General features: G+C 35.7%; 1 protein-coding gene across 3 annotated transcripts in view; it reads right to left on the bottom strand.

Annotated features, from left to right (window-relative positions):
* Positions 1-17,160, bottom strand: part of MTA1-like (metastasis associated 1-like) — a 469,434-nt gene that overhangs the window by 11,812 nt on the left and 440,462 nt on the right. For all 3 annotated transcript variants that reach the window (XM_069817155.1, XM_069817153.1, XM_069817154.1), the window contains 3 exons: positions 5,352-5,577; positions 3,753-3,956; positions 23-142 (listed from right to left, as the gene is read on the bottom strand). In XM_069817155.1, coding sequence (XP_069673256.1) covers positions 23-142; positions 3,753-3,956; positions 5,352-5,577 — 550 coding nt within the window. The remainder of the gene's footprint in view (positions 1-22; positions 143-3,752; positions 3,957-5,351; positions 5,578-17,160) is intronic.

The following is a 17,160-nucleotide window of genomic DNA, read 5'->3' as shown; positions in this document are numbered from 1 at the left end:
TTAAGCTTACTAAGGTCCTTACCATCCATACCATTTACTTCTTCATATGCTCTTCGTTTAAGAAGGGAAGGTGATATATTATTCATTGCAGCCTTCTCTGCTTCAGGTTTATTTGGTACTCTTTCATACAAGAGTGTGCCATCTGAAATTAACATAATGAACATGTGGGGAATTACTTGCAGTGAAACTTCATATATAATTAAATAGGTATGTTATCAGAAACCAAGTTAATCAAGACACCCGTTTTCCTTATTTTGTCACAGAACTTTTCAGATCTGTCACATGGATTACATTTTTATAATAGGCAATACAATGGATTGTTAGTGAGCATATTTGATGATCAATATTTTACACACCAGTTAACTCAAGATCTGTATGGTGTGAATGGCTTTCCTCAAGAAAATTGGGTCATATTGCATTAAGAAAGCTTTTCCAATTAATTTCACAATCAAATGCTTCTCTCGAACAGACAAACAAAAGTAAACTCTTTTGCTCAGAGAACTAAAATGAATATATTTGTAAAACTGGCTTATACTGTGTGTGTGTGTGTGTGTGTGTGTGTGTGTGTGTGTGTGTGTGTGTGTGTGTGTGTACAACAGCTACGCTTCACATTTGTGACACAAAGAACAAAAACATTTCAAAATAACTGCATTCTAATCTTTTAACGTAAAACAGAATATTTTTATAACGACTCACATTATTAAATGTGAAAATACAATTAAAATACAATAACAAAAATATTCAGTTATATTAATCACAATTTCATTGTTATCATTGGCTCTACAAAGGTTTCTTCTATAAACACAAACACTGAAGTCGGATTTCTTTGAAACTGAGACCATACAGCAATCCAGCCAATGACTAATACACTGAACGGCAAAAAAAAGTGGAACACTTAAAATAAATTACATTTTTTCTATATAATTAGGAAGCAAAGAATTCTCTTCCCATTTTTAAGATGTTTAACACATTAGAACATCTCTCTGAACGATTTGTGAAAAGAAATTGAGGATATGACCATCTTTAGGGCAGTTTATTGCACCCTAATTTCCAATGATTTTATTGAGGGTAGGACAATAAAAGCTTTTAAGGTTTATAACCTTGTGGCACCCTTAATGATGATCTATGGCTATCAGAAAAAAATTTTGAACCATTCACTACAATTTTAGTCAGTTATTCATGTGCTGTTGTGAGTAAAACATGTCTCTTATCCGTGAAGATGTCGCAAGAACAGTTGCTTTGGTGGAGGATGGATGCAGCTTTTGTTATGTAGCTCAGGTCATAGGAGCATCACTCGGTAGCATTCATCGTGCAATGTAACTCTATAGGGAACTTGGTACATATGATAGGAGATGGGGATCAGGCCATAGAAGGAACACAAACGCCAGGGATAACAGATTTCTCACCCTGCAAGTTCTGCGTGACCGCCATACCACAGCAGTACAAGCAAGAAATCGACTGGAAAATGTCAGGCATGTGAGAGTGAGAGAATACAGTGAGGGAGTGGTTTGCAGAAGCTAATCTTCTGTCCAGAAGCCCTGCATATGGACCCCAACACGAGACACAGCACAGGAAAGTGCACCTTTGTTTCGCGAGGCAACATCAGGGATGGACTCCAGTGCAGTGGGCCTCTGTCCTCTTCATTGATGAGAGCTGCTTTAACCTGAGGTCTGCTGATGGACGAGAAAGGGTGTGGAGAAGGCCTGGACAGAGGTACTCGTCTGTTGCTTTCTCCTCAAAGACTCTGTTTGGGGGTAGCTCAGTAATGGTGTGGGCTGGCAGCAGCTATGTGGCCCACACTGAGCTTGTGTTCATCGATCACAGGATCCTCAAAGCACAAAGGTACATCGAAGAGAACCTGGCGGACCATGTGAAGTCCTTTGCACCTTTCATTGGCCAGAACTTTATACTCAAGCACGATAATGTCCATCCGCATACTGATCATTGTGTAGTGCAGTGCCTACAGGAAGTTAGGATATGAACCCTACCTAGCCTGATCAGATTGCAGTCCCGACATAAATCCTACTAAGCATTGTGAGATATGCTTGGAAGGAATGTTCAATGGCATGACATCAACACCTTGGCGCAGTTGAGGACAACATTGCTGGAGGAGTGGGATCTCATCCTCCAAGAGACCCTCTAACGGTTAGTGGGCAGTATGTCTCAATGCTTACAGGCTGTCATAGATGCCAGGGGTGGAAATACCCGTTTTTAGTGATTAGTGACCTCAAGAGGTGCAGTGTAAACATTAACTTTGTTTTCATTGGCCTTAAATTAACAAAATCGTGATGAGAGGTAAATTTGAAAATTTCAAGAGCTGCGAAAGTTACAGAAAATTGTGACTTACATGCATGTTGCTAATAATGTTTCAGTATTTTCTATAATCAAATAAGTTGTTTTCATAAAATTGTCATAAATATTTAACGGGAATTATTTTTTTATTGTAATAAATTAAGATTTTTATAAAAATGTGAAGTGTTTCACTTTTTTTGCCAGTCAGTATGTGCCGACTAATCAGAGGTCAGTACAAAAGGTGATAGCTGCTCGTCAAGTCCATGTGGAGTCTCGTAGTGATGCCTGTTCTTATTCATACTATATAAAATTACATGTCTCATTTCTCATATGGTGCAATTTATTTTATACATCTTGATTATACAACTTTTAACACTGTATCACTTCGGAATATGTATTATATGACTTTCTTGTGTTAAATTCTATCGTACTTGGTTTAGCCTACATGTTTCGACCTATTATGGGTCATCCTCAGAACTGGTCTTTGTTGGTCTTTGCGCTTCTTGCTTTGTTTCCTGTGAGGGTATGTTTGTGTGGTGTAATGTGGCGTCAAAGAGTGTGTGTGTGTGTGTGTGTGTTCTGAAATTGAGTTGTGTGTTGAGAATTTCATTGGGGTGTGTTTTTGTGAGTCTGTATATTTCATATTGTTCTAGTGTGTTTAGTTTCTGGCTTTTTGGTTGGATATGTAGTATTTCCATGTCTGTGTTGATGTCTCTGTAGGTGTGGTTAGCATTTGTGATGTGTTCTACATATGTGGAGGTGTTGTAATTTTGTTATGGCTGTGATGTGTTCTTTGTAACGTGTTTGAAATGATCTGCCAGTCTGTCCTATGTAGAAGTTGTTGCAGGTGTTACATTTGAGTATGTAGATACCTGTGTGGTTGTATTTGTTTGTTTGTGTGTTGAGATGTTTTTGTAGAGTGTTATTTGTTCTGTATGCGATGTTGTAATTTAATTTATTTTAGTCGGCAAATCGTGATTACTCTGCATCCAATCACACAAGCCATTCATTGTTTGAGAACAATCTCTCTATCAAAGTGCATTGTTTAAAAATAATATCTCTATCAAAGACTTCGTGCGGCAAAACAAAGGACTGCTTATATTACCACAATTAATTCTCAAAGCCCTGCTGCATGTTTCATTACGAGTGCGCAGTTATGACAACTTAATACAAATATATTAATGGCGCATTTTAAATTTTGTACTGCTATATCCATGTATGTCTAAGTGAAGAATGAATCCTTAAATATGCAACACACTCGAATTTCAATGTAATTAACAGATGAAGATAAAACACGATAATTTTAATATTATTTTTAAAATGTTTTATTTGCTAGTGATATTGGTGCTCATATTCTTGTATTCTAATTTAGTACTAGTTATTCTATTTAACTGTAAAGTTAATCTATAAATTTCATTATGTTATTAATTACTACATTATTACAAGGAAAAATTACAAACCTGGAGCTTTAGGTGGTTTCGGGAATGACACATGCTCTGGTTTGGGCATCATGTCCTTGGCAGTAAGAATTAGCCAGTCTGGTGTAATGAGATTTGACTGGCCCAAACGATTGGCAATATGGGTTACACTTCCTCGTTCCTTCTTCCGATATCTAAGAAGTTCTTTTAACTCCACTAATGACTTGCCAGCCATATGGACTTGACCTTCAAAACCACAACACAAAATTTTTGTTATATTAAAGTGATTCAAGTACCATAAACCGGGGTAGGGAAATTAACTTTAAAAATATATTCGGTGCATATGATATCATGATTTATTTATTTTATTTTTTTTTTTTTTTTGCAGTCAAGTTTACCCCTGTTTACGGTATTGCTTAATATTAAGATGAGGGACAAGAAAAAGTTAATTTAATTAGTTATACATTCTAAAACTTTTTTCACAGTGTGCACTACACCAGTATTAATGCAGAAAGAAGGTAATGATGAATATCTACTGAATGTCCCAAAGTCCAGTCTCATAGATGATAATAACAGTCTTTGCTTCAGACAGACAAAAATGGAATGTGTCACATAACAAAGATGGAACATACACTATCTGTTATATACATCACACACCCACATTCAATTGCACATCTCAAAAAACCATCTGTGGTGTATGCTGTGCTGTCACTCCAGGAATGTTATACAATGTAAAATGAAGTTTCGGGAGCCTCAGCTTCTGACAGGGTGCTTGCAAGGTCGAGGGTAAAAGGCCGAACTAAATGACAGAACAACAGCTTCGGATTCTGAAGGAAGATTAAACTTCGTCTCAGAAATAGGGAACAAGAAGAGCATAAGTCCTGAAAAGCAACACAGCAAGAGCAGAGTCTGCAAGAGGGTAGCCCCCTCACTCACTGCTCTAGAACACTGTGGGCCCATTCCCGCTATAACTATTAGTTATAAAAAGAGAGATCAATTGGGTTGATATACCAGATGAGAAATTGGCGAGGAAACAGGATAATGAGATACAGAACATGGAAGGAGTGAAGACTCTAGGAAGACAAAGGAAGTCTTGGGAAGATGGAATTAAAGAGGTACTACAGCAGAGTCTGTAAGAGAGGCAGTTGCCTTAACTGCGGATAGGAGCAGATGGAGATCTCTCGTATCCTCGACACCAAAAGGTACCAGAAAAGCGGTTTAAGAAGAATGGAAAGAAGTTTGAATGCTCGTATCCATGAGCACAATAACTATGTTCCATGTATGAGACCAGAGCTTTGGGACACACTTTATGCAGAACCATAATACAATATGAATTGTGTAGATATATTCACAATGATATCGTGAACTTATATATATTAAAAAGGGCACTACTAGAATAGAACACTTAATGATAATGACAATGACCAACAAATTTTGGGACAAAGAGAACAGTTCTGCTTTCGATAAGTGGATATTTTTGGTGCAGAAAAAAATATTTTAATCAACTAAGATAATCATCAAACTAACATTCAATATAAGTTTTAAAAAAAGGGGGGGGGGGATAATTTTCATAAGAGATATCAGTTCAGTTTATTCATTTGCAATAAGACATCCTTAAATTTTTACTGCATGAATACTTACACTCCTGTTTCACAGAAGGTACATTGATTGGCCAGAATGGTGCTCTTGCTGCATGTCGTGGCTGGATCAGGTGTCGACAAAGTCGCCGAGAAATACGAGTTAATGGTGTTGTACATAAATAGAAGGCAGTGCGTGTCTTCATGATGGGTCGAGGAGAACCAGACCTGATAGCAAGCCCATGAGCTGTGGCATAATGTCTAGCAAGATGTGCTCTTAATTTGAATTCCTGAAATTATGAAATATGCATGATATAATAATACAAGCATCTGAAGTCAAATATATATAAATTAAATTCAATGTAATGAAGATAACACACACTGTCTTTATATTTTACAACATTTCAGTTCTTTATCATGTCACAAGTAATATTCTTGCCTGTGGTTCATTTTCTTTAATCATAATCTATAAGCCACATGGAAATTAAGTCATTTACTATGCACCAAAACAGAAGGTAAAAATTTAATTTTCTGTATTGCTCCCAAGACATATTTTGTTGTGATCGCAAAATGTACGATATTTGATTTATCAATGATTTATAATAAGAGCCCGGATTTATATGTAGTAAAAGTTAATATGGCCACTCGGTATAATTTATAAACATAACAAGCCATGTTCCTCCAACTGAGGTTCTGACTGATAAGTGCAGTTGTCAAAAAAAAAAAAAAAAAAAAAAAAAAAAAGTGGCCGCATTCGTGAACAGCGAATATTTTCGAAGTCCACTTTGGGTCACGGCAATGTTACACAATTCATGTGCATGTAGAAGCAGTTCCAGAACTATGGAATTATTCCATATCTGCGTCTCGTAGAGCAGCAGTAGAGTGCTTGCTTATTGATTCGAAGGTTGTGAGTTTGGGGCTTGTTCAAGTTTTCATTTTATTTTTTAATTGTTCCTTAGCAATATAAATAATATTCCAATTATCATTCATATTCTGTTAACGTTATTTATCAATATAAGTAATAATCAAGTTATTTATATTTTGTTATCGTTCTTTTAGTGATCCAAATAATATTCACGTTATAATTTTTTGTATTCTGTTATCGTTCTTTAGCGATATAAATAATATTCAAGTTATCATTTGTATTCTGTTATTGTTCTTTAGCGATATAAATTATATTCACGTTATTTATATTCTGTTATCGTTCTTTAGCGATATAAATAATATTCCAGTTATCACTTATATTCTGTTTTCGTTCTTTAGCATTATAAATAACATTCAAGTTATTTATATTTTCTTATTGTTCTTTCGCGATATAAATAATCTGTATTTTATGTAAGTAATTATTATAATACAAATAACCATTTTTCTTTGTAAAATAGGTTATTTTATTTCAATAAATAATTATATATTATATAATATCTTATATTAATTAAACAAACTGATATTTATCATTTATATTCTGTTATTGTTCTTTAGTGATACTGTATAAATAATATTCAAGTTATTTATATTCAGTTAACGTTCTTTAGCGATATAAATAACATAAATTTAATATTAGGTTTCGAACAATACAGTTGCATAATACTGGTGTTAGTTTTTCTTTTTATATTGTTACATTATACTATCTTGAAACACAATAAAATAAAAAGGAGTGACGAGGAATTGAACCTGAGACATTGACATCTAAATTCCGACGTTTTTCCAACTGAGCTACGAGGGCACAATTATAGAAACATTTGCGGAAAAATTGACCCAATCCCCTCCAAGATTTTCTGATGATTTGTAGAAGCTAGTCCAGGATGCTGGGAGTAAAGGCTAATTGGGATTTCCCGATCTCTGTTCAGGTCAAAAATCATGATACAACTAATATTTAACCCTTGCGGTGAATTTCAGAGGGTCCAATTAGTCAAATCCACTCTCCTCATCTCCACTCTTGGGTCTCCTGAGATCTAATAAGATGAGAAAGAGACAGTGGAGTGCGGAAAGCAACAGGAAGTTATCGCATTTATCCTTCCCAAGAAAAACTGCAAACATGAGCAAAGGAAGCTTTTAATAGGAAAAGAAGCAGCTTCTGCGGACCTGTGGAAAAAGAACTAAGGAAGAGACTAGTGAAGTGCTTTGTGTGGAGTGTGACACTATATGAGGAAGAAACATGGATATTACGACGAAATTAAGAGAAACGAATAGAAACATTTGAAATGTGGATGTGGAGAAGAACGGAGCATGTGAAATGGACAGACAGAATAAGAAATGAAGTTGTTTTGGAAAAAGTGGATGAAGAAAGAATGATGTTGAAACTGATTAGAAAGAGAAAAAGGAATTGGTTGGGTCACTGGTTGAGAAGAATAATAGACGACATTAAGATATGTGGATCATATGTGGAAACTAAGAGGAAGGCACAAAATAGGAAAGATTGGAGAATGCTGGGTTTGCAGTGAATGATCTGCCCATGGTCAGAATACTTATGTATGTATGTCCAGAATGCCTGGAATGTCGTGTTTGAGAACAGTCGCTATTTGCAAAGACTAGTCAATTCCATGCCCACTCGACTGAAGATGTGATCGAGATATGCAGAAGATAGAATAAATATTTTTTTCTTTCCATCTGCAGCCATAATGATAAACTCATGGCATAATATCTTCATGAACGTGATGTTAATTACTAAAATAATCATAAAAAGACAGGAGCAATTATGTATATTTTCTCTCTCTCTTAAAAACAAAACAAAAAAGGACAAACAGCACTAGGTTGTGTTCGAATGCAGGTCCTCATGAATACCAGGCCGAAACGCTACCATTACGCTATGAAGAAACACACAGAATACTTTAATTATAACTGTAGATATCAGGCAATGTGGTCCAACAACATGTAACATCGCCTGTCTCTGAATTGTAGTGAAGATACCCGAAGGGATCTTTGCATTTGGAGAGCAGCCACTTTTTCTTTTGACAACTGTACATATATTATCAGGGAGTACATCTCATTGACGGTATGTGTTCAAGGAAAAAAATTGTTTGCATAAATCTGAAGTCTGACTAGTGTAATATGTAGCTAGTCGACGATATTCTCCTGGTCTAGTTTCCTCTTGGGATCACTTGTGAGGTTCAAATCTGTCTTTGGACAGTTGACTAAACAAACAAAAAACAAGCCATGCTACCATTTCTTTTTCATGTTGTTATTCAATGTCTGGCATCTGGCAATGAAGCTATTAGCACTCTTGCTCTCCAGTAGTTTTGAATGAGGTCTTTTCTCCCCAGACAGTGTGCAGGTTTTTAGATGTTCTTTGTTCATATCAGTTTCAGTGTTGCATAGAGTGCAGGATGGTAAAGTCAGAATATCTTGTAGAGGTGGCTCGCTAAACAATCATTGCCTGTAAGCAATCTAAAAGCTGTTACTGCTGTTTTTCTTGGGCCTTGAGGAAATGCATCTGAGTTGGAAAGAAGAATGTTCCATTTCTTGTCTGCAGCATATTTTTGCAACTCTTGCGAGTATTGTTGTAAGAGTTTTGATTTTATTACCTGCTTTATTGATGAAAATAGAAAATTGACTTTTTTTGTTGTAATATTGTTGTTCCTTTCCTTGCAAGCATGTCGGCCAGTTCATTTCCTGCAATTCCACAATGCGCTGGAATCCATTGAAAGTATATTGTTTTGTGAAGTTTTTGAAATTGAGCTATCATCTTATATGCTTCCTTTAGCTGTAATGATTTCTTCGAGTTATTTGAACATATTGCTTGTATTGCTGCTTTGGAATCAGAGAAAATGACTACTTTCATGAATTTGTTTGGTGGGAGTCTCAAAAGTTCTTCAAGGACTATAGACATTGCAGTTAACTCTCCTTCATAGTTAGTGGTAATGGGACCTACAGAGCGATGTAAGAAGAAGAGGGAACATGTTACTCCAGCTTCTGTCAGTCTTTAGATGATCCATCTATGTAAATATATAATCATTTTTCAGGGCAGTATTTGACTGTTTCAAGAGCTAAGGCTTTCAAAATATCCTTGGGTGTTTCTGATTTTTTAACTTCTTCCATCATCTGTAGGTCATAATTTGGTTATATGAAATCTAGTGGGTTTTCTTTTATTTGTAAATATTGCTTATTATTTGGTATTTTCAGACTTAATTTTAGGTATGTAACCTTTTCTAGAAAGCTAATTTGATTTTTTAACGTTTTTGTAGAGGATTCTTTTTTCTCCCATTTAGAATGATGTAATCTTAGCATTTTTTCGTGTTGGATCAAAGCCTGTTCTTGTAAGTTTATTGATATTGGTTTATTGTGTGTCAGGGTAAGCAGAGCATCCAAGGATGTTGATTTAACGGCTCCTGTAATCAAACGAAGTGCCTGGTTTTGTATTACCTATAGCTTATTGAGGCTTGATTGCATTGCTATTATCATGACTTCTCCACAATATAAGAGTTGTGGTTTGATGTACATATTGTATGTAGTATTAAGGGTTCTTCTTGAGCAGCCCCATTTAACACCTGCTAATCTTTTTAATATCTGAAGCTTTTTTTCTGCTTTTTGTATAACATCAGTTATGTGTTTGTTCCAATTTAGTTTTTTTGTCGAATGTTACACATAAGTATGTAGAGTCATCTACCATTTTGAGTGGGTGCTTATTATAATAATTTATGCTAATGTTTGGTAGCTTATGTTTCAGTGAGCTTGTTTTTTCTATATTCACAAAGTTTTCTGTACTCCATTTGTGTAATTTATTTAATATCATCTCAATTCTCTCCTTGAGTATATATGATTTATTGGAATTTCCTGATATCCAAATAACTATATCATCAGCAAAAAGGGCAGTTTGGATTTCCGATGTTTGCACTTTCGGTGCAATATCAGGGCAGCTGCGGTCCTTCATGCATAATGGAAGTTGAGAGTGGGTGATTTAACTGCCAATTTTCTTAAAAATCTGGTGTCCACATAAAAAACAGTTATTTTCTAGCCCATACCTGCACAAACAGTGCTCAACGAGCGTGCACGCTCCTTCGGAGTGGGAGAGCCATGTTTACTGCTCACCGAAACAGAGAGGAAGATATGTCAGAATGACATAGACATGCTATAGGTAGAGGAGAGGGAAACGACCACTCAGTTATCTAGTGGAGTGCAGTGTGTAGACCTATTCTCAGTAACTGTTTCACATTGCTTACCTACTGCTACAGTACAGTATGGAGGAATCTAAAAGACGAAACATAATATTTAACGAATTACAGCTCGAACTTATTGATCTTCAATGTGACCTAAGGGCTAAAGATCGTTTGAATAATGCTACTAGCCTGATTTAGTTTTACAAGTCTAAACATTAGCAATAATATCCACGACTACACAGGCTGGCTGTGAAAATGATTGCTATGTGTGGCTCAGCATTTATATTTGTGAGCAACTGTTTTCTATAATCAACTTTAATAAAGGAATATATCAGTCCCCTAACTGCCCATTGTGCAACTCAAACCAAGAAATGGATTCGGAACACCTCAAAATCTGTGCTTCATTGGCTGGTCATGATAATATCTTTGAAAAATATTGGAGTGCAAGAGGTCAAATGACTTTATTGTCAAACGCCTGGCATTAGAAAACAACAACTTTAATAAAGGCAGGCATCGAACATCTGTACCTGATGTTTCATTACGATCAGTAGGCTACTGTTTCTTTCAGTTGCCAACAGCATAAAACCTCGTTTTCATGTACTGATAAATAAAAATATAACAAAATAATATTGTACATTTAAGTAGCTATAGAATTTCTATTATTTCTGTAAAATAATATTTCTTTATTAATTAATAATAGTCCAAGATAGTTTTGCAAACACTGAACGGGAATTCATTTCATAAACACTCGTAATAGTACTTCCTTTTCTGTACATTTTGTACGAGATCACCCCTTCTTCCAGTCCACCCTTATACAGAGCGCAGCTAATATCTGCATTCCGCTCATGAGCTATGAGCCGGCTTGGAGAGCGCAAACCTTGTGCAGGCCTGTTCTAGCCAAATTGATCATGAGAAAGTACTTTTTTAGATGTCATTGACATCATTCAGTGTTTCCCTCTGGCACTGTTAATGGTCTTCAATCCTCCTAAATGCCACTTACAAATCAGCATGCAGTTTACAAGATGCAGTGTCTAGTCCTTGTAACTAAATTCTCTATTGTTACATATCGGATTATTGTTAATCAAGCTTGAAAATCCTTCTAATACAATTCAGTTCCTCTACCATGTTACGAATGATATTGTTTATAGCAGTGGTTCTCAAACTGGGTTCCGCGAGATGATTATGCATAATGGCGGCGGACAAAATTTCATGATTCTTTCACGAAATTAAAAACTCAAATTGACTGTCAGCACTTGACAACTAGTGGTGATATACAAACTGTCTGACAGCGCTCGACAACTAGTGACAACTAGCGGCAAAATAGTCAGTCACAGCCTCCCCCTGATCGTCCTTCATCAATTTCGTCAGTAGTGCATATAGCATTCAGTGATAGGATGTGTTGTTAGCGACATTTTGTCATGGATAATTGGTTAAAAACCGGCAGTGTCAAGAGAGACACTAGATCAGGGAGTCGAAGAAGTTCCAGACAACAGTAACAGTCCTGGAACATCTGTTGAGAAAAAAATCAAATTCGGAAATTCGTTGCGAAATATTTTGCATACGATTTCTCTTCTGTGGGAGATCCTTGTGTTCCGAATGCCCAGTGTGTGATGTGTTTTAAGACATTTAGTAACAGTTCTTTAGCTCCAACTAAGCTTCTAAGACACCTGCACACAAATCAAACTGATTATAGAGACAAACCAATCGAATTTTTTAAACGAAAATTGGACGAATTAAACAGAAGTAAGATAAGTTTATCACCTGCAGCTGGTGCCAGCAACAATGAAAAAGCATTCCAAGCGTCATTTCAAGTTAGTTACCATGTGGCTAAAACTGGGAAGGGACATACAATTGCCAAAACTCTAAAAAAGCCATGCATAATGGATGTTGTTGAAACTGTGATTGGTGGGAAATTTAAAAATGTTATACAGTCAATTCCACTTTTTAATGTTACAGTTGCTAGGAGAATTCATGAAATGAGTGCACAAACTGAACATGAAGTTATTACCCGTATAAAAAGTAGCGGGTGTTACGCACTTCAAGTTGACGAAACCTCTGACGTTGCTGGACTTGCAGTACTTCTTGTTGTCGTCAGGTACATAAATGATAATTCAGTCGAAGATGAAATGTTGTTTTGCAAGCCTCTCAAGAGTCGGACAACTGAGGAGGATATATTTAATTCGGTTTATTTCTATCTCAAAGAAAATAGACTGTCTTAGGACGAATGCATTGATATCTGCACCAATGGTGTAATGTCTTTTTCTGGGAAACATCGTGGATTAAGAACTTGTGTTGAAAGTGTCGTGCCAAAAATTGGAAGTAGCCACGCATCATTCACAGACAAGCATTAGCAATGAAAAACATGCCACCGAATCTTCTTAGTGCTCTTAATGAAGCAGACAAAGTAGTGAATTTTATAAAATCAAGACCCTTGAATTTTCGAGTTTTCACTGCTCTCTGTCAAGAAATGGGAAACCAATTTAAGACTTTGTTACTTAACACTGGAGTAAGATGGTTGTCCTGGGTCAAAGTTTTAGTTCAACTTTTCACCTTTTGCAATGAAGTTATAGTGTTTCTCTCTGACTTTGAATTTGATCTGTTATCAAGATCTGTGATCCCAAGTGGTTACATTTGTCATATCTCGCTGATATATTTTCAGTCCTCAACGAATTGAATCTATCTCTGCAAGATTCACGTGTAACTGTACTTTCAGCTCATGACAAAATTGAATCAACATTAAGAAAATTCCATATTTGGGAGTCTTGTGTAATGAAAAAAGTAAATGAGTGTTTCCTTACACTGCACTATTTTTTGTGTAAATCAGAAATCATAGAACATCTACAAACCCTACAAACTTCATTTTTTATTTTATTTTACTTGGTTATTTAATGACGCTGTATCAACTACGAGGTTATTTAGCGTTGATGGAATTGGTGAAAGCGAGATGATATTTGGCAAGATGAGGCCGAGGATTCGCCATAATTATGCCTTATGGTTGGGGAAAACCTCGGAAAAAACCCAACCAGGTAATCAGCCCGAACGCAACTCCGGATCGGCAGGCAAGCACCTTAGCTGACTGAGCTATGCCGGTGGCTCCAAACTTCGTTCCATCAATATTTTCCTCTTCCAAATGACAATATAAACTGACTTTGAAATCCGTTCACAATCTCAATAAATGATATTGATCTGCTAGCCAGAGAAACAGAACAGCTTATTGACATAGTAGCTGACAGGAATCTGAAGAACACTTTCAGTCCATCAATGTTATTTGAATTTTGGGCCAAGCTTAGAAGTGAATATCCAGAAATTGCAAAGCGAGCTGTTAGAAAACGTTTACCCTTTCCTTCAACATACCTTGCTGAGGCAGCATTCTCAAAATATAGTCACTAAGACCATGCAAAGTAGTAACTCAATCCTGAAGCAGACATGTGAATTGAGCTATACAACATCACACCTGACTTCAAGAAACTCATGTTGAGAAGATAGACCTATTCATCTCATTAACAACCTTTTCTAAATACTGATCTTTTATTATATAGTGTTATTATTTTGAATAACAAACTTTGCAATATTTCTAGCGTGTGCTTCTGTGGATATATTTTTTTTTTTTTTGTAATTTTTAATTTCAAACATGTATCAATATTGCAAAATTAAAATTAAAAAGTTATGGATTAAATGTGGATAACTCGCAGTACAATTTGAAATACAGTAATTGTATTATAAGTATTAAATATGCAATAAATAAAGTACTTCAGTTTTATTCTTAATTTATAGCATAAACTTAATCTTAAAATACACACAAGACTTAGTTGAAGCTAAAAAGCCTTAATTTACTTGTAGAAGAAAGGAGATGTGACAAACATTTAAGGGTTCCGCAGTAGGTTTCTTACCTTCTGTAGGTTCCGTGTGATGAAATAGTTTGAGAACCACTGGTTTATAGTATATTTCCTTGAATTATTATGAATTGTTATTAGAAAGAAATGCATATAAAGTATAAATATGTATCTAAACAAGATAAACTTTAGTTTTCTGGATTGCACAGAAAACTAGTGGTTCACTCTTGCATAACAAATATGTTATTACTTTCATTTTTGGTGATACCGAAAAGCTTATATTATTTAACTATAGCAATTTTATTTTCCACCTTTGCTTATCTTAATGTTTTTAGTTTACATTAACGTTTTCGATACTTTTATTGTATCATCTTCAGATGTTAGGATGTTATGTCAACATATGTGATGAAAACCTAGCCTCAATAACCACAATATGAGGCTAGGTTTTCATCACATATGTTGACATAACATCCTAACATCTGAAGATGATACAATAAAAGTATCGAAAACGTTAATGTAAACTAAAAACATTAAGATAAGCAAAGATGGAAAATAAAATTGCTATAGTTAAATATGTTTATGATAAGGGATGCTAATAATCCTGTAATAAAGAGGTGTTCTTTACTAAGGGATAGGAAGTATACCTGGATTGATCTGGTGAGGCATACACTTCTTTAAAAAATTAACAATTAAAAGTAGAAATAATTTTGCATATAATAAATTAATTTCTCTGAAATATTTAGGGACATATCACTCAGATTATTTACCACATCCACTTGATTATAATAATAATAATAATACATGCACCAGATTTGAGAACATCAAAATAAATGCCGATTTATCCAAACTTTATTACAGAAAGTGACAATGACAAGTTTTCAGTGAGTCTCTATGAGGCAGTTGAGAGGAGGGGTTTGTGTAACTTTAGAATTTCAAATGGACTGGATGCTGTAATTTTTGCAGTCTGATTTTTCTCAAAAAGTGAAGCAACTTTCATCTAAAACATTTTTCTTAGATTATGCTAGAAGTAATGGACATTTGAAATTTCGAAGATATATTAGGTAAAGGCAGTGAATAAGTGATAATTACAAATACTCTGGTAAAAATATGTTTCCAAAGCCCTAAAAATACAGTAGCGTGCAAATTAATCCGAACAACGTAATTACTTATGCAAAAACACTCAAACGGGATAAAAAAAAAAGGATCTAAGACATACCTCAATAATCTATGTGGCCTCCCTTGTTCCTAATAACAGCTCTGAGATGATTTGGCATGGATTCCACTAATTTCCCACAAATATTCTTCATTTCTTCATCGTGAAACCATACACCAATGAGGGCAGAAATCATCTTCTCCTTTGTAGAACAATCCATTTTTTGCATTCTTCTTTTGCAAATTGACCACAAGTTCTCAATGGGGTTGATGTCGGGTGAGTTGCCTGGCCAGGGGAGTACCTGAATATTATTCTTGTTGAAGAATTCTGTACTTTTTCGAGACGTATGGCATGGTGCCAGGTCTTGTTGGAACACACCTCTGCACTTCCGGAAATGATTTTTGCAGCTGGGGTACGATTCTGGTTTCCAATAAGTGAATATATTTGTCAGAATTCATCATTCCCTTGATAGGTATTAATGCTCCAGGCCCTTCATGTGTAAAACAACCCCAAAACATTACTTTAGGGGGGTATTTGGGTGCTTGTTGGAGATGAGCTGCTGTTACTTTTTCGGATCCTTTCCGTACGTAAGAAACACGGTGGCCGTGGACCTCGAAATGAGACTCATCGGAAAAAAGTACATTCGTCCAGTCATTCACTGTCCAGTGTTGATGTAATTTTGCCCACATTAAGCGTTTTTTGCACATAACAGGGGTTAGCAGTTGCTTCTTAATAGGCTTACGAGCCCTTCGTCCAGCTTCCAAAAGCCTACGCCACACTGTTGTGACGTGAGTATTCGCCCCAGTGGTAGCCATTAACTCGCGGGTTAAGTCGACAGCAGTTAGTCTAGGATTTAATTTACTTTTCCTGACAATTAAACGATCATCTGCAGGTGAAGTCTTCCTTTTCCGGCCACAGTTTCCTTTTTTTCTGGGATGTGATGGATCCAGTCTCCCTGTATTGTTTTATGATCGAATTAACAGTAGCCAAACCGATGTGACATTCTGCAGCAATTTGCCTCTGTGTCATAGAAGAATGCTCTGCTAATGTTATAATTTTAGACTGTTTTCGTGGAGTTGTATCCATTTGTGAAGACGACAGAATGTACACAGGATTGCAGTATTAAGTCTTCAAACAACTGAAATGCTTATAGGTACAAAAAGACAGGCAAAATGTCACATATTATAAAAAAAATGACAGACCTTCAAAAATGGAATTACACGTGCTACAGATGTCAATTAAAGCGGTATGAGCAGCTGTGAGGCCAACAATGACAGAAAATGTAAAAATATGTCGTGTTCGGATTAATTTGCACGCTACTGTAGCCTGGTCATACTTATTGTTATGCACTCAATACATTTTTCACCTATCACACACTAAGAAATATGGAGCGGTGTGATGTGAAGTTAATATGCTTTTAATACTAAATAAATGCGGAACAAATTATTGACTTGTATCACAAGTGTTTAGTGAATGACATGGGATGTGAAAGTTACATATGGCATTTGGATGTCTGGAGATATGGCTACGTAAGTATGGAAGTGTGAACAGGAATTGAGTGAAGAGGAAGCCAAAAGTGAACAACGAGAATGCTATTAATGTTCTTTCTGCTGCAGCTGTGAATCTGCAGATAAGTCACTGTGGACTAGAGACAATGGGATTAGCTGCACTTTGATACAAAAGATTTCAAAGTAGTACAAATATTATGCTTATCATATCTGTCACATCAGGAACTCTCAGAATCACATTATCTGCCCTGTGCTATGTTTCGTGAATGGACATATAACGCTAATA

Source organism: Periplaneta americana, chromosome 17 (assembly GCF_040183065.1).
Source record: "Periplaneta americana isolate PAMFEO1 chromosome 17, P.americana_PAMFEO1_priV1, whole genome shotgun sequence".
In the NCBI taxonomy this organism is placed as follows: domain Eukaryota; kingdom Metazoa; phylum Arthropoda; class Insecta; order Blattodea; family Blattidae; genus Periplaneta; species Periplaneta americana.
Note: the sequence above shows the minus strand (reverse complement) of the source record. Positions and strands in the feature narration are given on the sequence as shown.